Source organism: Danio rerio, chromosome 4 (assembly GCF_049306965.1).
Source record: "Danio rerio strain Tuebingen ecotype United States chromosome 4, GRCz12tu, whole genome shotgun sequence".
NCBI classification, from domain to species: Eukaryota; Metazoa; Chordata; class Actinopteri; order Cypriniformes; family Danionidae; genus Danio; species Danio rerio.
In genome coordinates, this window is record NC_133179.1 from 12163390 (window position 1) to 12187025 (window position 23636).

At 35.2% G+C, this 23636-nt stretch overlaps 2 protein-coding genes and 2 non-coding genes across 11 annotated transcripts in view; 1 reads left to right on the plus strand and 3 right to left on the minus strand.

The window, feature by feature from the left end:
• The window catches only part of net1 (neuroepithelial cell transforming 1), a 29618-nt gene extending 19187 nt beyond the window's left edge, over positions 1 to 10431 (minus strand). Inside the window, exons 1-2 of one of the 2 annotated variants that reach the window (XM_021475011.3) lie at positions 10173 to 10431; positions 1085 to 1151 (exon numbers count right to left, since the gene is read on the minus strand). In XM_021475011.3, the coding sequence (XP_021330686.1) occupies positions 1085 to 1151; positions 10173 to 10294 (189 nt within the window). In that variant the 5' untranslated portion in view covers positions 10295 to 10431. Of the gene's footprint in view, positions 1 to 1084; positions 1152 to 1361; positions 1479 to 10172 lie in introns of those variants that run through there. The other variant, XM_021475012.3, reaches the window with a different exon arrangement.
• Positions 1 to 23636, plus strand: part of asb13a.2 (ankyrin repeat and SOCS box containing 13a, tandem duplicate 2) — a 170071-nt gene that overhangs the window by 109378 nt on the left and 37057 nt on the right. For 2 of the 7 annotated variants that reach the window (XR_012401610.1, XR_012401612.1), the window contains one exon: positions 15926 to 18397. The exons of 2 other annotated variants lie outside the window; for them this stretch is intronic. The gene's annotated coding sequence lies outside the window, so the exon portion shown is untranslated. Of the gene's footprint in view, positions 1 to 15925; positions 18398 to 23636 lie in introns of those variants that run through there. 3 more of the 7 variants (XR_012401616.1, XR_012401613.1, XR_012401615.1) reach the window with 3 other exon arrangements.
• mir29a-1 (microRNA 29a-1) lies at positions 14020 to 14145 on the minus strand. The gene has a single exon (NR_030039.1). It is a non-coding gene; the product is annotated as a microRNA 29a-1 (primary transcript).
• dre-mir-29b3 (microRNA 29b-2) lies at positions 15458 to 15545 on the minus strand. Its single transcript, NR_030037.1, has one exon. It is a non-coding gene; the product is annotated as a microRNA 29b-2 (primary transcript).

Below are 23636 nucleotides of genomic sequence, written 5' to 3' on the forward strand. Positions count from 1 at the left end.
CACAGTCCATAGACATGCGCTATAGGTTAATTAGGTAAGCTAATTGTCTGTAGTATATGTGTGTGAATGAGTGTGTATGGATGTTTCCCAGTGATGGGTTGCAGCAGGAAGGACATCCGCTGCATAAAACATATGCTACATAAGTTGGTGGTTCATTCTGCTGTGGCGATCCCAGATTAATAAAAGTACTAAGCCGAAAAGAAAACGAATAAATGATTTAGGAAATATTAAGACTTTTTAAGACCCTGCGGATACCTTAAATACAAGCAAACGCCGTTTGATTACAGCATTGCATGCGGTACAGTTAGCACCAACAGTAGAATTAGATGAAAATGAGTGACGCAAAAATAGAAGTTGACTCTGAATGTTTTTTGTTTAAGAAAGAATAGACAACAAAATACTTTCTCACTAATATCGGACCGAAAGCTGTCTAATATGGCAATAAAATATTGTGGTTTTAAAGATTACAACCCCAGTCGTCATTTCTGAACATTAGATTGTTATCATGTGAGATTTTTTCTATCAGACGATGTATTTTCCACTGTAAAAAGATATTTTATAGGGGATTTATTTCATCGTTTCATGATTGATAATTGCAATAGCAGTGCAAATTCATTTTTCTTCTAAATTTGACTAAATAATAACTAAAAAAAATCTGATATGTGTTAATGTGATGCATGTTCCTGTCAGATAATACATGTTCTATGCATACTGCCACTATAAATAAGTTATCTTATGAAGGATTTAGCATGTAGCCCTTCACTTGCTTTCCAAAACTTGCCGTGGCCCTCTAATCTAAAAAGTTTGCCCACCTCTGTCCTAACCTATTGATTATATAGTTCATTAATTTTTTTTTATTTTATTGATTCAATCGTGCCAATTGTTGTCCTCTAAACAGTGCGCAACCCTAGATAGGGTATGTTATACAATGTGAAAAATGGGATTAAATTATACCCAGCCCAAAGCAAAGTGTTATTATAGCAACAAAATAATGTCAGACTCTACTACTGATAATGGAGGGATTAGAGGGATTGGTACACTTGAGGAAGAGTTGAGCCATAAGGGATGTCATTATCCCACTCACCAGTGTGAAGTCCCACTGAGGTCCAGGTGTCAGAAAGGTAAAAGAGCTTCCTCGTCTCAAAGATGGCCTACAAAGAGAAAAGCACAAGACAAATAAGTTTCACAGGCCTATAAAAAAGTCCCACTTCAGCCATACAAACACAAAGCATCCAACCAGACGCGGAGGCTGTGCACTAATGACGTATACCGTGCAGTCAAACCATGTAGATCCATTAGTATGTCCATCCATGTGCCACACAAGAAAAGCCCATTACGGTAAAGACACATCCTGTACGTACCACACACCAAGCCTGGTGTAGCTCTGTCTCCTGTGACACTGCATCATGGTCTGCAGAACCGATACAGAGAAAGCGTCACTCAGCCCTGATCTCTCCAACAAACACACTGCTTTCTGTAGTCTTCTCAGTCTCCTTCAGTCTTTATCCATCATGTACTCACGAATGCACTGCCTCCTCATTGTTGACTGGGCCCTTATTTGGGGACTGGTGACAACTGTCTCAACGAGGTCGTGTTCACAAAGATACCCAGGGGTCTTTTTTCAGAAGACCTGCTGCTTTTTTCAATCCCCAATAATGTGACATCCTTATTACCAAATCTTTTCATTAAAAACGTTGAGATAACACTTTTGGGGTGCTTACAACTAGGGTTGCCCAATATATAATTTGAGCATTGATATCTCATTGGGAGAATCTGCATTAGTCGAGCATCTCAAAAGATTTTAAGTAAATTTAAACCATTTGAACAAAAGGCATTATAAAGTTTTAACTTTAAAGCTTTAAAGCTTTAACAATTAGATTAGATTATGTTTATATATTTATACAATAAATACGCTGTTATTTTTAACATCGGCTCATTCTGAAAACATAGCCCTATAAACATTTCTGGAGATTGTGAATTATATAGTAAGAGCTACTTGTGGCTGCATTTAATTTTTAAAACAAACGGTCTATCTGTGCTTTTTAAAACACTATTGGTTGGGTTTAGGGGAGGGTGGGGGTATCGGTCGGTTGGTCAGTCAGCAAGTCAGTCAGTCGACAGTGGCCTCTGGCGGGTTTACGTGAGAACAGCAGGCGCGAATGGCACTCACGAGAGAAATTTGAGATCTAAAAAGTAATAATATAAAATAATATATCACTGAAAAACAAAATATTGCAATGTCAGTTTTTCCAATATTGTGCAAGCCTACTTGCAACACTGCTACATGTGCCATTCTAGAGAAAAACATGTTCATAAACAGCTTCCTCTGTTTCTTGTATGAATCTAACATAGCCCTAAGCCAATGAACAATGTTACTTTCATTATCATACTTGCCAAATATGTTAACTACAGCCTAAAACAGTGATGCTCAAAGTAGGGCCCGAGGGCCAAAATCTGCTCATGTTAGCCTTTGATTTGGCCCGCCATCCCATCTGAGAAGAGATGTTTCAATGTTTTATTTTTAAAGAATTAACTGAAATTAAATGTTTCAATTAAATGCCAGACATTAATCAAATTGTGTTTAAATGCACATACTGTCCCAGCAATGCAAAGACTTTGGTAAGCAAATCAAGTCAAAGGCAGATTCTGCTTGACTAGTGCATTCAGGATTGAACTCCACTGTCTTATAAATGCGATTGTTTATGTTTTTATTGCATTAAGTTATAATTAAAGGTATACTGCATTGGTTAATATGATTTAAAGTAATGTTTTCTATTTCTTTTGAAATATTATTAAATAAATTAGGAAATTAACCATGGCAACTTTAATGTAATATAGTTTGGTTAGATTCAGCCCCCGGCTCTCAATGACATTTGGTTTTTGGCCTTCCATACGAAAAATTGTGGGCACCCCTGGCCTACAACTTTGGTAAAAAAAAAATAAAAAAAAAAGGTAAGCCTTGTTCATGGTGCATTTATTATATCAAAATGACATAATTAATAACTAAATAAATTAAAATAACTATTTTAGAATGCAATTTAAGAAAGAAATATCTTAAAGGGCTAATAATATTGACCTTAAAATTGTTTTATTACAGTAAAACTAAAAGAAACCAGATTTTCTCCAAACAAGAAAAAGGATGATAGGAAACACTGTGAAAATTGCCTTGCTCCATAAACATTACTTTAGAATCAAGAATCAAAATTTAACAGGTGGGCTAATCATTTCACATTTAACTGTAAAGCTGAATTTACAGAAGCATGACATCAATTTTTAGTGTCACATGACTAGGCATGGGCCGGTATAAGATTCTGACGATATGATATCCTTGGATAAAAAATACCACGTATTGTGCTTACTGCTCTAAAATATATTCTTTTTAAATGTCTGGGTAAAAACAAAAACTTTTTTGCCTTTTGAAAACAATATATTTTATTTTTTGGAAGATGTATAATATTTCAGAGCAGTAAACATGCCAGGCTAAATAATTCAAGTGAATCATTGACTTCTGCGGTCTTCATTAGTTTGTAAAACACAGATTTTTTTTTACAATTAAAAACGGCATCTTTGGATCATTTTTTTTGCTGGAGATACTGTTGTTCTAAAAAAGTGTAAATTAAAAAAAATCTTACACATACCTTAGGAAAGGTATAACAATATTTTGGCAGTTTTAAAATCTCGACTTTTCCAAACCGTTGTATACCTTGAAAACGGTTATCGTCCCATGCCTACACATGACAAGATCCTTCATAAGTCCTTTTGAAGTCTAAAATTTACCTAAAATACTTACCAGTACACTTAAAGTTTTTCCATATAAACTCAATTGTACAATGTGTGAACACAGGCCAATTAGAAGGATGCCTGATTTTTTTTTTTCTCTCCAGAAATTGTGGGACAAAATAAGTAGCGCAAAACAATTCACAAAAGTGTTTGCAAGCCATTTTTTTATTTTTTATTTTTGCATTGAATGAGCACTATTCTAAATAGGAAACTGTACAAGAATCAACCTTCAAGTCAATTATACAGTTTCAATAACTTTTCTGAAATATTTTAACAAAAAAATTGTATGTCAGTATTCACCAAGTAGAAATGAGCACTGAATATTAATCTGAATATATTTAATATATTAACTTTTTTGTGGTAATTGCCTCCATTCCATGCGGATGAGTCAGGATTTGTCACTCAGTTCATTTAAGATAACAAACAGGTTTTTATATTAAAGCTAATTAAGTGTGGGTAAACTTCATTTAGATCCCCGCTGCTTTTAGTGAAGATTCATTGTGATAAGAAGACACGTTTGCCCTCTGGTTGTCAGCTTAGGTCTTCTTCTGTCTAATGTGGTTTCCGGCACTCACTGTCTGTCCTTTTATCTCTCCATCAGTTCCTTGTTTATCTTTCCATCACTCGGGTATGAGCGCATATAAAATTTAGAAGAACTCGAGTGCTGCATGCGCGTAGGAGAGAACAGGTAATTAAAGTAAAATAAATCCAGAGAAAGAATGTAAGAGGGGAAGTGAGAGAAGTTGGTTCTCACAGAAAGTGTAGTTCTCACATCACTCATTTAACTATGCTGTATTTTGTTAATAAAACCGTGAGTGAAGATGTAAAAAATGCACCCACTACACTAAGTTGGGCGATCCTGTGTGTGCTGAGCAGTCAAAGCATGTAAATGTGTTAATGCAGTTCCGAATCTAAATCAGTGTCCACTAGAAAAAGACTTGACTGTGGGTGGTCTCGACTGCTCAAGGCAACTGGGGAGTAAATATGTAGGTCAAATGACGCTGCCAATAATATGATGGAGTGTCCTCCATTCCTCACTGCCCTGATGGGGAAGAGACCACAGTAATGGCTTGATGACATGTTTGAAGTTATATTATACTGATAAAAATCAAGTAAGTACTGCTGACTGGAAAGAGCATACTTTCGGGTTTCCAGTAAAGCAGCGCATCAATATAGGCACAATTAATATTGCGATATGAATACAGTTTCACAAGATAGTTAGAATAGCACTATTTGATGGTTTTTTAGGGAGTCTAACCATATTCAGGTGGAGAAATTAAATAACCACAATGCAAATAAATCCTTCTTACTTTGTTTTGTCTTGTTTCTATTACGAAATATGTTTAAAAAAATGAATATTCTTAGACCAAGAAAAAATGTTCATGTTTTACTGTTAGAAGAAATAAGTGGAAATTAAGAGATTTTTACTTGTTTCAATGAAATGATCTGTCAGTGGGGTAAGTGAAAAACGTAATCTTGTTGAAATATAGATATTTAGACAAGAAACAAGACAAAAAAATCAAAGTAAGAAATGTTTTTGCATTAATCATGTCAATTCCATTTAAATGCAGTGATTTAATACAATTGTAAAATCATTCTAAGCACGATATACATATTTATTGAATATTATTCAGTTCATAAACAAATGCTGAGCAGAGTGAATGTCAGATTTCCTCAAGACAACCAATTGTCAATGTCCAAAACATTGTTGTCAACCAAAAAACGTCACTTGTTGAATGATTGCCATATTGACCGTGGGGCAGGAAAAAAACACACCCTTGACCTGAAGCCATATTGTGTAAATCTACCTGAAGTTCTGTTTCCTAACCCAGTTCCTGTAGGCCCTCACCACCACACACTCTACCTAATCCAAATAAACCTTATTTAACATATCTGCTCAGCAGAGACTCAAAGTCCTGAACAGGTGCATCAAATAGGTTCTATTTGAGAACTTCAAGAAGTATAGACCCTGAGAGTGTGTAATACTGCTTCTAAAACATGTCTGGAATGTCAAGGTGTAGCCCGAAACACTGGACATCGGCATGACAAATATGGACCAAATGACACACACACACCCCTCTGTGATTACACCAGTCTAACTCTCACAGTCATCAAAATAGGCTACGCAAACATACCAAAAATGAAGCTTGTCCTGTTTTAGGAACTCTCCGGCAGGACATTACATCACTACTATTACTACCAGCAAATGTCTGTGTGGGAAGCTGTAAGGAGTAAACCTTCCTATTCTAAGAAATAGATGACGGCACTGCTGCGCTGGTCATGTTGCGTGTTTGATAACAATTGTAAGTTCTTCTGAATTTTGAACAAGTAGCCATACTACACTGTACAATCCAACATTTAGTCTTAAGTGGACGTCAACATTGGTTTCAGGTGGTTTTTCCCTTTTGTAGATTAGACTACATTGACGTTGAGGTGGGAAAATACTTAAGGGGACTTAGGTTAGTAGGTTTGGTTTCATCATGCTTTAGGTAGCAAACAAAGGAGAGGCCTTGGAGGAATGATGTGTCACTTACTCATCCAGATCAGTCCACAGCGGCTACAAAAGCCATCTTTGTTGTGGTCTCTACTGTCAAATATGAGACGTTATATATGACAAATCTGTAAAAGTCCACCAAAAGGGCTTGAGTGTCAAAACGGATCAGAGAATGGATAAACTGAAATTGGATAACAGTTGCCTTAAAAACTGACGAAATCCCACTGCGTAAAACGATGACGTTCACCTATCTCATCTATGACTGGTTCATGCGTAGAAAATGAGTTGGTATCGACTAAATCCTTGAGGTTTTCTGAACAAAACAAAAGATTTAAAAAGTCTGTTTCGCTCTAGTGACATAACACAAATTAAAAGAGATAATTTTTCAGTTCAGCACACCCTAACTACAACTGGCTGTTTAGATGTTATATAATAATGTGATCATTCTAATCTCCCTTATATCTGTGCCACATATAATGCATAATCTTATCGTCAAATCTTCATTGGACAATAAACAAACATTAAAACTCTGACCTTAATAAATAGAGCTATTCAGGTGTTTGTTTGTTTACTATTATACTTCTAGCTATTTTGCATCACTTTATTGTGATTGTTTTATTAATAGTTTTATATATTATTTTCTGTTTGAAATTTTTTTCAATTTAATTACATGTGGTTTTATATAATAATTCAATTGTACTTGAATGTTATATTAGTGGCTGTGCTTCAATTCGAAGGGAAAATTAAAACTATTTCTGTACAAAAAAAAAGCAAGTTATCCTATGCAATTTATGCTGTTTAATTTCTAAGCGATGACATTTGACTTCTTAGATGATTTCACAGGTGATACTACAGGTTTCATAGCATTAAACGACTGAAGGAGGACATTAGCTATGTTTCCGTCCACCTATTTTTATGCACATTTTAAATATGCACAAAAAACATGTGCGCATAACTGAGTAGGATAAACTTAAATGTGCGTAAACTACAGCGAAAACACTTTTACGGAAAAAAATTCCAGTATGTGCATTAAAAAAGTCATGTGATTTTGTTATAAGAATCCATGTGATGATAAAAATGTGTGTGAATAGACAAACCTGCAGGCTAAGCACACTGTAAAACATCTGAAATTTAGTTTTGGTCATTCTATAATGCCTTAACCATTTCAGTATTAGTGTTATTGTATTATTAATGACCTCCAGAACTGTCAAGAGCATCTTTGATCTGCATCTCACGCCTTCAAATGCCACCACGCATTCATTGCTTGTCGGCATCATCTTCTGAGACGCAAGTCATTTATTAAATAAAGAAAAGATTCACGCAACTTCCCCTACACTGCAAAAACTGCTTTTCTTGCTTAGATTTTTTGTCTTGTTTCTAGTCTAAATATCTAAAATTTCTTATATCAAGAAGCATTTTCTTAACAAGCAAAAAATATTGTCTTGTTTTGAGAAATAATATGCCAATATTAAGTGATTTTTTCCTTAAAACAAGCAAAATAATCTGCCAATGGGGTAAGCAAAATAGTCTTGTTTTTTCTTTTGACAGAAGATTATTTTGCTTACCCCATTGGCAGATTATTTTGCTTGTTTTAAGGAAATTATTTCTCAAAACAAGACAATATGTTTTGCTTGTCTAGAAAACTCTTCTTGATTTAGGAATTTTTAGATATTTGGACTAGAAACAAGTGAAAAAATCTAAGTAAGAAAAGCATTTTTTGCAGTGTACCGCACCAAATTATGTTTTTACTTTTGATATTTGACGCCAGAGTTAATCAGCAAAGTTTTTAAATGTGATATTCCAGTGTTGCACATTCATTTAATTTGCATCTTTGTAAATTAAGCTATTGTCTTTAACTTTTCTCAGCCTTTTATCAACTATTCCCTTGATGTAGATGCTAAATACAATGTAGCACTGTTTTAAAACACTTCCTGCAGAACATTCTTTAAGAGACCACTTTGTCTATTTACATAGTAACTTTATTGTGGCGCTGGAGCTTTGATGTGTGGCACTTGGAAAGGAATTTGTTTAAGCAGTTATAGTTACTGAAAGCCATAACAGCAGACCCGAATCTAATATGTAGCAGGACGCTCTTCTGACATTGGCATTGCGATAGCCAAACAACCACCCTGGCGACTACACAGCAACAATTTAGAGCATCATAGTCGCAATTTGTACTTAGATTTTCCAGAGAATTAAACTTCCGTGCCATTTTGTTTGCTTTTCTGATAACTGTAGTTGGCAAAATGGGTTCCAATCAGGCAGAAGGCATAAGGCCTGGCATGACAGAAAGAAAACAGAATCTTCTGCCAAAATAAACTGTTGTTATTTTAGCCAATGATAAAGGCACATTTTAATGTTCTCCATCTGCCTGCATTCTTTCTCAGGGTTATGAGAGATATATTTCAGGCATGATCTATTTATATGGAGTATAATCTGATGTCCTCAACTTCTTTTTTTAATAATATCGGTGAAGTTGCACATGGATTTGAACGTCACTAACATTTCCTCAAAAATAAAAGCACTTTTGAAGATCACATGTTTTTTGAAAGCATTCACAGATGCATTACGGTTATGTATCACTTGGTTTGTTTTGCTTCACTTTCAAGTAGGTCCTTTCTAAATACAGCACTGTCTCAAAGCACTTATGTAATATTGTTTGTCCGTTTGTTAGAAATTCAGCTGCATTACACAAGACAATGTCTATTGTGTACACTCGCTGGACACTTTATTAGGTACATCTGTTGCACAAACAAATGCAAACAGCCAATCTGAATGCATTTTGGCAGGTAAACATGTTCAAGAACAACGTTTTTTAATCACGTTCCTGGAGGACCACCAACACTGCATGTTTTGGATGTCTCCTTTGTCTGTCACACCCATTACAGGTCTTTCAGTCTCTGCTAATGAGTCTGATCTGAATCAGGTGTGTTTGATGAGGGAGTGTTTGATGAACACTGGTCAAGAACATGATCTGCTGAAGTTCAAACCAAGCATCAGAATAGGTAAAAATTTATATTTAAGTGACTTGGCATGTTTTTGGGTGGCAAAAAGGCTGGGATTTTCATTACATTACGCCATCTCAGGGTTGCCAGATAACAGAGAATACAAGTAATTCAAATAAGCATGTGTTTCTGATTACTGATTAGCATGTTCAGCTGTGTTTGATTAGTGTTGGAGCAAAACCCTGCTGGACAAAGGCCCTCCAGGACCGAAGTTGTCCATTCCTGGTGTATCTAATAAAGAGGCTGCTGAGTGTATGTTTATGGTGTGGCTTGCCTTGAACTCCATTGTTATTTTGTGAGACGTCAGCGCCATCGTGTGGTTTGGTAAAACATTGCAGCCATACAAGGTTGCCCTCCTGCCGTCATGCTTTGTTTTAATGTGACGACGTATTGCGGAAGTTTTTCTCACTTTGAGAGCAAAACAAACAGAGATCTGTACTCGCCAGTCCATAACTCCTTAGAGAAGTTATATGATCTACATATATAGCCATTGAGGAATATTAACCACGGGTTTACCACAAATAAAGGCTAAGAAACGTGTTAGTAATTTAACCACAAATTAATCATCGTTAAATTGTAGTTTTCCCCACACCTTCCATAGTTTTTTTTATTTAAAAACGTGATTACAATATTTGTAAGCAATACATTTCTGCTATTATTACACTTTTACTATATAAGAAACATGGTTATTTGTCGTAAGATGTCGTTTAAATGTTATAAATGAGTTAATAACGTTACACTTCCTCATTTCCCGATTCGCTGCAGTTTGCACATTTGCAGAATATGGGATAATCTGCAAAGGAATTCGCAGACTATAATAGTGCAAGCTGTAACGTAGTAATAATAATGATGTATAACAACAATAACAATGCGTCTGATATTATCTTCCTGACCGTTTGAAAGTGCGCTCTGGGGACCCGTCCGCCTCCACCATTGACGACTTTCTCTTGCTCCTCTTCGGTCTTTCGTTGACTGGCTCTGCCATTGGCGCTGGAGATCCGTCGGTTTCTTCCATTTGAAAGACGTGGACTTGGATTGCGTTACTGTAAACTGTTTGTATAATACGTAATACAGTTAAAAACGGGTTATTTTAGGGGGGATGAATAGAAAGGGGAAGCTAGCTATTCAATGGATAGGACGGATTTTGAATATGGCGGAAATCTAAAATCATGACCAATCAGGAGCGGTTAAGAGTAATGGGGGAGGGATTTAAGGTGACGAAACACCTCTGCTTCTGCTCTGCCTTGTAGCCTACATAAAGGATCTGTTTGGTAAATCTCATATTCATAAATGTGGAAAAATTAATTCTAAACCTGTTTTTTAAGGGTTTTTACAGTTTATATGTGGACTCGCTTTAGTGTATTAATAGTAAGAAATGTCAATATACAATTATAATAGCCAAACAATTCAAATTAATTGAAGAATGATCTTGATGTCTACATAATTTATAATGCCTGATGTACTGAAGTTATGGAGACATCTATTCTAAAACGAACTAGTCTTTTGTTTTATATCTGAAATGTAAACTGTTAACTCAATTTTTTTATATATTATTTTGGATCTCATGTTAGAATTATATACTTGTTGTTGTTGTCTCTAATCAAGAGTAGATAAAGGCATTGTAAGAGTAACACACTTCATCAACATCAAAACATATTTAGACTTGACTTTAGGTAGGAACTTGAAACAAACTAATCTCTTAATGGTTAAATGATTTTTATTTGATGTATTTTCAACTTTTGTTTTAGAAACCCCTTAGTGTTTTTGTATGTTATTAGAAAATATAATATAATGTAAAAAAAAAAAAAAAAAAAAAAGTTCAATATTACTAATATTGGTAAACATATAGCGACAATGCACTGAAGCATTTAGCCTTTTTCTTTACTCGACTGCATTTCAAGATAAACTGAATAGTACTGATAACATGTAGATGTTTGCAATGGACATTTTTCAAATAACAGAAACATTTTGGCTTCTGGATCTATTCTCAATAGGATGACAGTTGAATTGGATGAAGAGTTACCCCTTACAATATCCTCATTAGTGCTAAGAACGTTGGTTTTGCTTATTTCAGATTAATGAGGCTTATGGTTACTCATTAAAAATCACTTTGAGCAATGTTGGCCACAAAGAAAAGCCTGACTGTTCACAGCGAATACACTTTTTGTGAGTCAGTAAAACCAGTAAACGCTTTATTGTTTGTTTTTGCTTTTTTTCCCCTTCCTCTTTTAATGCCAACTCATCCCGAACAGAAAATAAATTTATCAGTGTATTATTTAGTAAATTATTAATAGTACTGCAATTAATACTTTATAACATAATAATATAGTGCTTGTTTATTTATATGAAAAAATATATTGTATATATTGCATTATCATTATATCAATATCATTTTATGTGATTTGCAGCTTTTTAATATAAATATAGCCTAATAGAATAGTAATGATATGATTTTGTATATAGCCTGTCCAATGTAATAATTTGCCAGGATTATATGGCTATGTTTTGAGGAAAATGTTTTTTTTTTTTTTTTTTTTTTTTTGAGGTACTCACAGCATGTCTGGCACAAAAAATCAAATATATTATAATGTAGGGGATTTATTTGCAGAAAATTACATTTGAAGAGTTCAGATAAAAAAAAAACTTCTAAGTGTCGTCTGATATTTCCATCGAAAATGAACATTTTTCTCAGCCTCCTTTGTTTATGTTGAGGTATTACACGTTAAAGACCAGGAAAAGGACTTATTCCTTGCCATTAAAGTGATGTTACTGAACATACGCACAGAAGCCTGATAAAAATGCTCATTTTAGAGGACTGCATTTAGAGGTTTTTGCATCTAAACTCCTCATTTCCATTTTTTCAAAGTGTGTTTTGTTGACCTATTGCTATTTTGCAGCTAATGGAGTGATGTGAAACTCATCTCTGCAGTTTAGATTCAACACTCAATTAGTTGGATCAGGTGTGTTTAATTAGGGTTTAGGCTGAACTGTGCAGAGCTGCTGCCCTTCAGGAGCTGAGTTTGACACTCCTGCTCTAATGAAAATATTCAAAGATATGAAAATTCTAAATATGAACATTGATGGCAAACCCAGAGAGTATATTTATAATAAAATTTCCTGCCTGGACTTGGACACAATATCAGGAAGGATACTTCATGATTACCGTTTAAAAAATGCATATTTGGTCGTAAAACAGTGGTTAATAATTCCCCAAGTGTACACATCTTTATTACAGAGAGACACTGATAATGAATTCATGTTTCAGTCACAGGAGCTTATTGTTAAAGGCTTTTAAGCAAAGGTTTGCAGTTGTTTATTTCATACTAAATGACATATTCCCAACTTTAAAATCGTTCTTACAAGCATTTGTTTGCTTCTAAAATGAACTAAAATTCCACCTCAAACAGTTTGTGACAAGTGAAGGATGAGTAAAAGATGACAACATTTTCAGTTTTGAGTAAACTATCCTTTTATCCTAACTATACCTTATGGTCTCATTTAACCCATACAGAGTGGGGTCACAGTTCAATAGGTTCATAATTAATTATCCATTAAATAGCTTAAAAGTTAAAGGTTAAATGCAACTACACATAATTGAACATGCATATATTCTATATTTATTTTTTCTGTAATGTTAATTAATTTTAGAAACAAATAAATACCTGGAAGAAATGTTTTGACCTGTAATGAAACAAATATATAACAAGCATGACTACAATTACCAATTTTGAAGAAAAGAGGGTGTTTATCATACATTTTGCACTAAAACGTAAGATCAAACACTCTCATTTCTTTAAAATGGTTACATTTAATCATGTTTGTTATAAATTTGACTCAGTGCTTCACTTCCACTTTAAGCAAACGTTTGTGGTTGTTTATTTCATACTAAATTACAAATTCCCTTGTAAAAATATTCAGAAATGTTCTTACAAGCATTTATTTGCTTCTAAAATCAACTAAAATGACAGATAAAACATTTATAGACCATATACATGTTCAATTATTTGTAGTTGCATTTAACCTTAATTTTTTAAAACTATTTAATAAATAATTTTATGAATTATGAATTATTGAGTTCAATACAATATGAACCTATTGAATTATCACCACAAATGGAAAAAAATGTCAATTTACTGATGCATTCACTTGTTTGAGTTTTTGTTTTCTGTTGAACACAAAAGATACTAATGATTGACATAGTATTTGTTATGGAAGTCAACGGTTACAGGTTTCAATGTTTTTCAAAATAGCGTCTTTTGTGTTCAACAGAATAAACTCAATGTTTTGAAACTGAGTAAATGGTGAGTTTGGATGAACTATCCCTTTAAGTAATTACATGATAACACAATAATTTTCTTTTAGGAGGCTTTGATATGATGTGTGTTCTGAAAAGTGTAAGACTGACTTAATTGAATCTATTATCACCTAAATAAAAATATATCCGGCTTCATAATAACCTAATTCTCAAACTACTAAACTTGAAGTGTCGCTTTCTAACCAACAGAGGGCAGAACTGAACTAGAGATCAGCTAAAACCCAAAACAGATTTAGACAATTAGTCTTGATTACAGCCTTTTGATTTATTTAGTGATGAATACGTGGAACCTCAATAAATAACACTCATATTCAGCTGAAAAAAAAGTGAGATTTATTTTCAAACAAATTAGCAATAAGCTCTTAAAAGTTCTGAGCACACATGCAATATTGGAAAAAAGGCAGCGATGGCTCTCTGAGAGAAGCTGAAGAATTGATCCCCAGTCATTATAACCGATTTCAAATGGTGCTAGATGACAGATGGGACTCTAAGCACCAAAGGAAATCAGTCATCGTTTGGTGGGGAGAGAGAGAGAGAGATGAGGGTCTTCACTGGCCCTCTTCAACAGGTCAAACAAAGGAATTAAACACACAAACACACTAAAGCTCATATAAAGACAGGCAGGCAAGAATCAAATTCAGCAGTTTTAGGATGCACTCATAAAATGTGGTCTATTTTGTGAGGGGTGATGTATTTGGAAGATTTAAAGTTCCTATTGGTTGTTTTGGAGGGTTTTTCTGATGACCGCCAAGGGGGTTATACTTCCAAAATCCATAATTGTAGAATAAAACATCTAAATGTATCATAATAGCATTAATTATAATAAAGGATAAAACATTAAACATTTATTTGAAAAAAAAAGAGTAAAAAGTAAATACATTTGTACAAAAACCAGACAGTAGAAAAAATTATAGACTTAAAGAAACTGAAATTATAGAAAATCAAAATGAAAAGTTGGGGGCGAAGCAGTGGCGCTGTAGCCTCACAGCAAGAAGGTCGCTGGGTCACTGTTTCGAGCCTCGGCTCAGTTGGCGTTTCTGTGTGGAGTTTGCATGTTCTCCCTGCGTTCGCGTGGGTTTCCTCCGGGTGATATTCCCCCACAGTACAAAGACATGCGGTACAGGTGAATTGGGTAGGCTAAACTGTCTGTAGTGTATAAGTGTGTGTGTTACTGTCACTTCTTTGTTACTGTTTTTAAATCTCCTTTGTTTGATATTCTCCAACTTTGCTTGAAATCGAAATGTGATCCAGCAGCAAATCCCTCCTCAAGAGCACTTATTTCACATATCACTACACATGACAAAACACTTAAACGGATAGTTCATAAAAAATGATTAATGTTTAGCTGTACTGTCCCGTTAAAAGTTAGTTTAGGCTAACAAACATGATGTTGACACTGCTACAGACATAATCTCCTTAGATTTCTAATAATAGTTACATATTGCCATGTTGCTGTCATTTTTTACATGTCTTTTTAGTTATTGTCCAACTTCTCCTGTAATCGAAATGTGATCCAGGAGTAAATCCCTCCCCAAGATTACTTATTTCACATATCGCTACACATGGAAAGATCCTTAAAGGGACAGTTCACTTTTAAAATCAAGCCTTTGTCATTTTAATCCTTTATGATTTGTCACATATTAATTTCTTTTGATTTCCACAATGAAAGCCAATGCGATTATTCATTTGTAGAGGAACTATCCTTTTAAAAGCTTATATTTAGGCTAACAAACATGTTGTTGACTCTTCTGCAGGCATTATTTCCTTCAATTTCTCATAACTGTTACATTTGGCCTACAGCAATGTGCTTTTTGTTGTTATTCTCAAATATTTTATGATATTGAAACACAATCCAGTGCAAATCCCTCCCCAAGAACACTGATTTCAAATGGTGCTAGACTTTGGTAGAACACATCTAAACCACCATGTGAAACCAGCATCTGGAGGAAGAGTCCAAAAGAGTCGACGATCCTATCAGGAGTGCCTCTATATCGCTGCTAGAGCTGATGATTAACATAACAGGAAAGGCAAAAGGTTGAACCAGCAGTGGGCATGATTTATCAGGAAGTGACTCTGTCAAAACAAATGTCACGGTCATGGACGTGGCTTTGAATAGAGACGTCCACTTTTCTTTCCTCCTCTAGTGATCCCAGTGAAACTCCAGTTGTTGATCAGTTAAGAAGTGACCGCATCTTATTGCATAACCCATGATGTGTTCTGATTTATTATGGCGTGTTTGTGTATAAATAGAGGTCTGATTGCCCAGAAAGAATCCCTGAATTGGTTTTGTCTGTGGGAGGATGACGTCAACTCTTTTTTTTTTTTTCAAAGGAGAACTGTGGGAGACGGAAAATATGAGTCATTGGAAGATCTCGAAACAATGTCATCATTCAAAGTAGACGTCAAACACGAACAGGATTGGTCACTCACCTGCACTCGGGCCACTGAAGGTCCTTCAAGATAACTTGTGTACTTACCTCCGCCAACACAACACTGATGTACGTCATTATAATTGCGTTTTGTTCGTGGCACGGTGCCTTAAATGCTGTGAGACGTGAAAATTAGCCGCACCTTTCTATGGCTGTGTACACAGTACAGCTCAATTTGGTTGTCGCTTCACCTTTTTGTGTTTAATCCTGTTCTCTACAGTCAGTTCAGACTTTTACGAGAGAGACGATTGCATTCAATAATCAAATTAAAGAGATAGTTTACCTAAAATTTAAACAATATATCTTTTACTCATCCTCCACTGGTTTAAAACCTATTTGAGTTTCTATTTTCTGTTGAACACAAAAGAAGATATTTTGAAGAATGCTTCGCCAGCATTCTTCAAAATATCTTCTTTCGTGTTTAACAGAAAAAATAAACTCTTATAGGTTTAAAATTACATGAGGGAGAATTAATGATGAGGTAGTTTTCATTTTTGGATGAACTTTCCCTTTTTTTACTCCTGAAAACTAAAGGTATTTGTAAAAAATACAGTTTACATTGTGTACAGAGCCAAAAAGAACAAGTTATTGATGTACTTTAATATCTTTGTTCTTTATGCAAGCAATATAATTAACTGAGAAGAGAAAGAAATCACAAGAAAAGTGTCCTTGATTCAGTCATGTTGCCAGATCTTGCTAAAACAAACCTACCATAAATAAAATGACATAAATAAAAATTTTAAAATAAAACATTAAAATAAAAAATTAGACCAACATAAATTCTAAATAATACAAAAATATTGCTTCACAGATCTTGAAATAGACAGCTCACCTAAAATCATTTAATTGGTCCCCAATTACTTTTACCATTGTCAAAAAAGAGAAACACTACCTGACAAAAGTCTTGTCGCTTATCCAAGTTTTAGGAAATAAATAATAACTTAATTTCTAGTTGATCATTTGGTATCAGAAGTGGCTTATATGAAAGGCAAAGGCCTCTAGATTACGCTTATTTTACCAAAATAAATATGATCATGCTGCAATAACCTATTAATAAAGTCATCTGGAATGGCAAAGAAAGTGTTCTTGCAGGACTCCCAATGTTCATCAAGATTTTTTGGATTTATCTTCAATGCCTCCTGCTTCATCTTACCCACATGCTCAATAATGTTTAGGTCTGGTGACTGGGCTGGCCAATCCTGGAGCACCTTGACCTTCTTTGCTTTCAGAACATTTGATGAAGAGGCTGAAGTATGGCAAGGAGCGCTATCCTGCTGAAGAATTTGCCCTCTCCTGTTGTTTGTAGTGTAATGGGCAGCACAAATGTCTTGAAACCTCAGGCTGTTGATGTTGATATCCACTCTATTGATATCTTGCATGCCCCTGTACTAAATGTAACCCCAAACCATGATTTTTTTCTTCACCAAAAATCAACTTGACCAAACTTCTGTGAGAATCTTGGGTCCATGTGGCTTCCAATAGGTCTTCTGCAGTATTTATGATGATTGGGATGCCTATCAACAGATAATTCATGGGAACAACATACCTCAAATGATCAACTAGGAGTCAAGTTATTATTTGTTGCTCTTACAACTGGGATTAACGACAAGACTTCTGTCAGGTAGTGTAAATCCCAGATTATTAATTCATATATGTACTGTCCCTTTAAAATTGTCTATTCATGCTTAAAAACAACATGTGTTTGACACAGCTGAGGCATTTGTTTCCTTATATTTCTCATCATCCTTGCACACCTTCTCATATCACTGAATGCTGAGAAGCCCACACAGATTTGGCTCACCGTGTTTATTATTACACACCTTATTATCAGTTTCTCGCACTCTGGAAGACACAGGAGGCGTCTGATTTAATGGCCTAAGTCACACGGCAGGCTTGATTTTTACATGGAGTGACAGTTAACCGTTTTCTGTTAACCGGTGCTAGCTTTAATGCTCTGATATGTCAGTTTAATTGGAGAGAAAATATCTCGTATGCTACACACTATTCAGAAAAGCACAACTCTAGCAGCCTGCAACGCCTATTAAAGGTCCTGCTAGGAATTCAGGTGTTTTTGTTTGTTTTTTTTACAGCTACATATTACTGAACTGGCTGTCTTGAGAAATCACACCTGTCTCTATAGCAGAACTAGGCCCTGTGAATGGCAAATAATAACAGTGTGACTGTGTACCGCTGTGGTTATTAGCCAGTCTGAGAAGGCAAAACTAGTGGTAAGGGTATTTTTTTAATAATGGCAGATGGAGAAAGCATGTCAGAAGCTTGTTTGGATACAACTGTTACCTCTGGAATCGCGGGTATTGCCTCTAGAGGTGCAGAAATGGCTTTGAAAGAAACAGGAGAATAAAATTTAATCTTTAAGTCAGGATGAAATAGCCTTTTTCCACATTTCTGTGCTGATTTTGAAGGAAGAGTTTAGAAGGAAGAATAAACGTTGGCTCGGTGGTTAGCAATGTCGCTTGAATGTTTCCCAGTACCGGGTTCCAGCTAAAAGGGCATCTGCTGTGTAAAACAAATGCTGGATAAAGTTGTTGTTTCATTCCGCAGTGGCGACCCCTGGCGAAGAAAAGAACTAAGCTGAAGGAAAATGAAATTACACGTACTTACTATATTGTTAGAGTTAGAATGTGGGTTAGTTTTAGGGTTAGTTAAGTGTTCAATCATGCTTAATGAATTGTAATTACTATAATAAGTACATGGAACATGTAAAAAAAGACACTCTAAAATGGGCAGTCTCTTAGCAAAAACTAATTAAAATAATCAAAATAATGAAAAAGTAATACAAGAGAAGTGTTGGGTAAGTTACTTCAAAAAGTAATCATGTAATAATTACATTATTAAAAATGTACTTAAATGACATTTGTAATTACGATGTTTGAAAGTAGCTCAACTAGCTTAAATTAGCTTAACTCATTAAGTTAATTACTTAACTCAACACAAAAAAATCAGTGTTTAAATAGACACTAGAACTTAAATTCAGCGTCTACCTAAACCAAACCAGGCTCATTCTGGTTTTGTACCCCTACCCCTATATACAGTTCTAGAGAGAGCAAAATACATTCCAGGAGCTAAGTTTTTTTTTTTTTTTTTTTTGCAGTTTTTGTAAATCCACCAGATGCCGCTGTATATGCTTTTTCAGATCTCAAATTTCTCTCACGAGTGCCATTTGCCCCTGCTTTTCTCACGTTAATCCACCAGAGGCCGCTGTTGACTTTCTGATTTACTGACTGACCAAACGACCGATCCCACCACCCTTTTCCTTGCCTAAACCCAACCAATTGTTTTTGTTAAACAGCACCAATTGACCCGCTCACCCACTTCCCTAAACCCAACTGAAAGTGTTTTGAAAAACAAAAAAGTGTCCAGAAAAAGAAAAGCCCCCTGAATTTTTTTCCCCACATTTTCAGATTTTGCCTCATTCTCACCCTGTTATTTACTTTATTTTATTTTTTAGCTTTTGTTTTTGTCTTACCTGCTTTCTAGAACAGTTCATCACTGGACTCAAACCCCATTGCCATGGTCAACTTGTACATGTTGACCTACCGGAAAACTGATAACAACAGAAAAGCCGTCCATACAGAGGTAAGCGGTCAGCTGGTAACATGAAAAGGAACAGCGTCATACCACCCCGTAGCTTTTGTTTTAAAGACGAAATCCAGCCATACGTACTCCAGGCTACATAATTCGCAATCTCCAGAAATGTATATAGGGCTACATTTTAGAATGAGCTCATGTTGCTGAAATCAGAGCCAAACAGGACATTTTATTTTTATTAAAAATGAAAAACTTTAAAAATGATAAGCATTATATGCATCAAAACACAAATTATTTCAAAGCAATGTCACTATATTTTGTGCATATTGACATACATTTCATTCATTGTTTCTCAAACATGTTCAATCTACTTGATAAATTAATTCCTTTGCTTCATTTAATTAACTGATCCAGAATTGTCGAATTTGTGTACAAGGACATTATATAAAGTCACTGTAATTAAATAAACTGAAAATGAACAGTAATTCTTTGTGTGGAAATAATCTAATTACATTAACTAGTAGGGCTGGGCGATATGGCAAAAATGCAATCTCGATAATTCTTTTCCATCCTGAACGATAATGATATATGTTTCGATATGAGTTGTTAATGCTTCCAGATTTAAAAGAGTATCCCAACAAAGACTGAAGCCACGGAAATTAGAGAGTCCATTAAATGGCATATATTAACATTTTTGGTGGCCGATAATTTTTGTCAAAAATTCGGTACATTTGTAATGTTAACACACTTTTAGATTCCCATTGTTGCACATTTCTGCTGTGTGATTGGCTCTTAGATCAATATAGAGCAAAAAGCCCAGAGCTTATCGTTGTTATCGATTTGCGATTTAATATAATATCGTTTATCAGACCAGCCCTAGTAACTTTGTAATGGTGCTGTATAAGTGTATAACTTTCGAAGTTATAATGTGGTTTGCATACAACATTTGAAAAAAAAAAAATATTTTTTTAAAGTGCTGCTAATGTTTGTGAATAACAATTTTAATAACATCATCAAAGAGGAAATATTTCCTTTGAAAAGTGCTTAAAAACAGGAATCAGACTCGTTTATATTTAAATACTTCCAGTTCAAATAACAGAGCTGAACTTAAATGTAAACCTGCTCATAAACCCATCCAACAAATTGTAATTACTGACAGGTGCGACTTACCAGGTCCAAGTGCAGTTCTGCTCAGTGGCCTGCATTTCTGAAAGCAAACAGAAGAGGGCAGTGTTTCAGTACATCCTATTTACACACAAACAAGCAGCCAAAACAGGGCAGAGCTGAAGGGACTCCTGCCAGTTCAGTCAATACACAAACACACATGCGAGTCCAGCTAGTGTGTGTGTGAAGCCCACCACAGAGGTGTTGTTCTTACACCCTGCCACTCCACTTCCTGCTCTATTCAATCCCAGGAAGTGACACGCACAAGCCAGAAAACCAGCTCGCGTGTACACACACAAACACACAAAACCACAGAAATGAATGGGCCGCATGATTGCCTGCAGCTACCACTGATGACATCACTCCCTCCCTCCCTCCCTCGCCGTCCGTAATTTAAAAAGCCAAGAGCTGCTATTTATATAACCGTCTGTTTTGAGCACTTTGAGAGCTCATCTCTCTCTCTGCTATTGATTTATTTTTTTACCAGCCACCAAAATAGACCATTAAATGTTTCGGTTTGTTAAAGAGGGTGGGTGCAAGAAACACCTCTCTCCTCTTTGGCTGGAGTGTGAGCTCTGTAATGACGTGGCCCAGCACTGATTAGTCTCTTCAGCCACGTGAGTGTTTTTCTCACTGCTGGATCTGTGATGCTGCTTTATAATGATCAGTCTTGCAAAATGTGCAGGCAAAGAAAGATGGCTTGACCTGCTCGGACTATTAAAGCTCATTTAATCATTTTCATTTCATCTAGATTTTTTTGGATTTTAAGGCCCATGCAATAATGAAAATGTCACTGAAGTAAGATCGCAGTTCAGGAAAGAGCCATTCAGAAGCCTTAACGAAGCAATCACATGTAGTGTGGGGTAGATATCATTTAAGGACAAAAAGGGATAACACTTTAAAATAATGGTCTATTAGTTCATGTTATGTAATGTATTCACTGTATTTATTACATTTGTAATTACAAAAACATCATGAACTCTTTTATTTATAGTGTTTGGTGTTTTTTCATTATTTTTGAGGGCGTCACGGTGGCGCATTAGGTAGTGCTGTCGCCTCACAGCAAGAAGGTCGCTGGTTCGAGCCTCTGGGTCAGTTGGCGTTTCTGTGTGGAGTTTGCATGTTCTCCCCGCGTTCCCGTGGGTTTCCTCCGCATGCTCCAGTTTCCCCCACAAGTCCAAAGACATGCGGTACAGGCGAATTGGGTAGGCTAAATTGTCCGTAGTGTATGAGTATGAATGAGTGTTTATGGATGTTTCCCAGAGATGGGTTGCACCTGGAAGAGCATCCGCTGCGTAAAACATGTGCTGGATAAGTTGGCGGTTCATTCCACTGTGGCGACCCCAGATTAATAAAGGAACTAAGCCGGAAAGAAAATGAATGAATGAATATTGATTCGAGTGTGGGTTTGACACATTTCAGGGAATTGTGCTGCAAAACCCTGTCCTGTCCATTTTTAAATAGACTAAACTAATCTTGTTAACACAAACAAACAATTAGTAAACCAATTAGAACAGTATTTATTAAACTTTATTTAATGTTTTTTAGGCAAATAATGCTAGTTCATGTTAACTCACTGTGCATTAACTAACAAGCACTTTGGGTTTTAATTAGTAAATCTTAAACTATGATTAATAAATGCTTTGCAAGATTATTCATACTTAGTTTGTGTTAGTAAATACAATTAATGGACCATGATTCTAAAGTGTTTCCCAAGAAGCATGAGTTAATTAATATATCAGGGTTAGGAATCCATGGGGGGTTATTTGCCAAAAATCCAAAAATCTAATTTTTTTTTAAATTCATTCTGCATACATAATGAAATAGACAATCATCATAGAATTATCGTTTTCTATCATTTTTTTTAAAGTGTAAAAGGTCATTGGCGACCCTAACTATGTATAGTGTAAGCATATTTTACCTGTTTAAAATGAATGAAACATCTGATTCAGCGCAATTCAACTTTATTTCTCAATGTGGCACTGAGAAAGCATGTCTATGATTTTCAGCATATTTCTGCACAATATTTTCAGCTAAATAATATATACAAATAATACACACTCTTTTATGTGCATAATCCGTTGTTTAAATGTTTCTTTAGATATTTAATTCAAAAAGATTTGAAAAATGTTCCTGAAGGAAAAACTCAAGCCCTGTTCTATTAGTTTTCTTGCTGAACATCCCATTTCCCTGACATATTCATTAAACAATGACTTTTTAAATGACGTCTGCGGCTCCAAGCTATTGCATAATGACTTGAATAAAGCCGGTTCATCCTAAAAAACATTTTTTCCAGGTTGACATTATTAAAATGTGCTGTCCATTAGAGAACCTCCAGTTAGAGAACTAAATGCTGATGAGGATAAAACAGTCAGAAAAAGCAAGCACTTCAAAATGTGTATCAAAGCAGCTTGAAAAGAGCATCACGAAAATCTGCCCACCACTGAATAAGACCCATTTTTCATCTCTAAATGTATACAGTACACACACACACACACACAGTTTGTCTCCATCAAATGTTTAAAAGCCAGCAGTGTGTGCAGTGCCTATAGGAAAGTGACTCATCACATTTACAGCTCAGAAGCTCCATCACCCCAATTAGTCCCAAATACACACTCTTGCACTGTGAATAAGTGCTACAGAAAACACAGTAACACAGCCCGATACTCATATTCATCCTTAGTTGTCACAAACTCTAAGGTGTGACTCTACAGACCAAACCACTTTTCATGCACACCTCAGTTTTGAGATTTTTCAGCCTGATCTCACAAGAAAACGTCACTATTCAACCCAACTACATTCTGAAAACATATATATATATATATATATATATATATATATATATATATATATATATATATATATATATATATATATATATATATATATATATATATAAA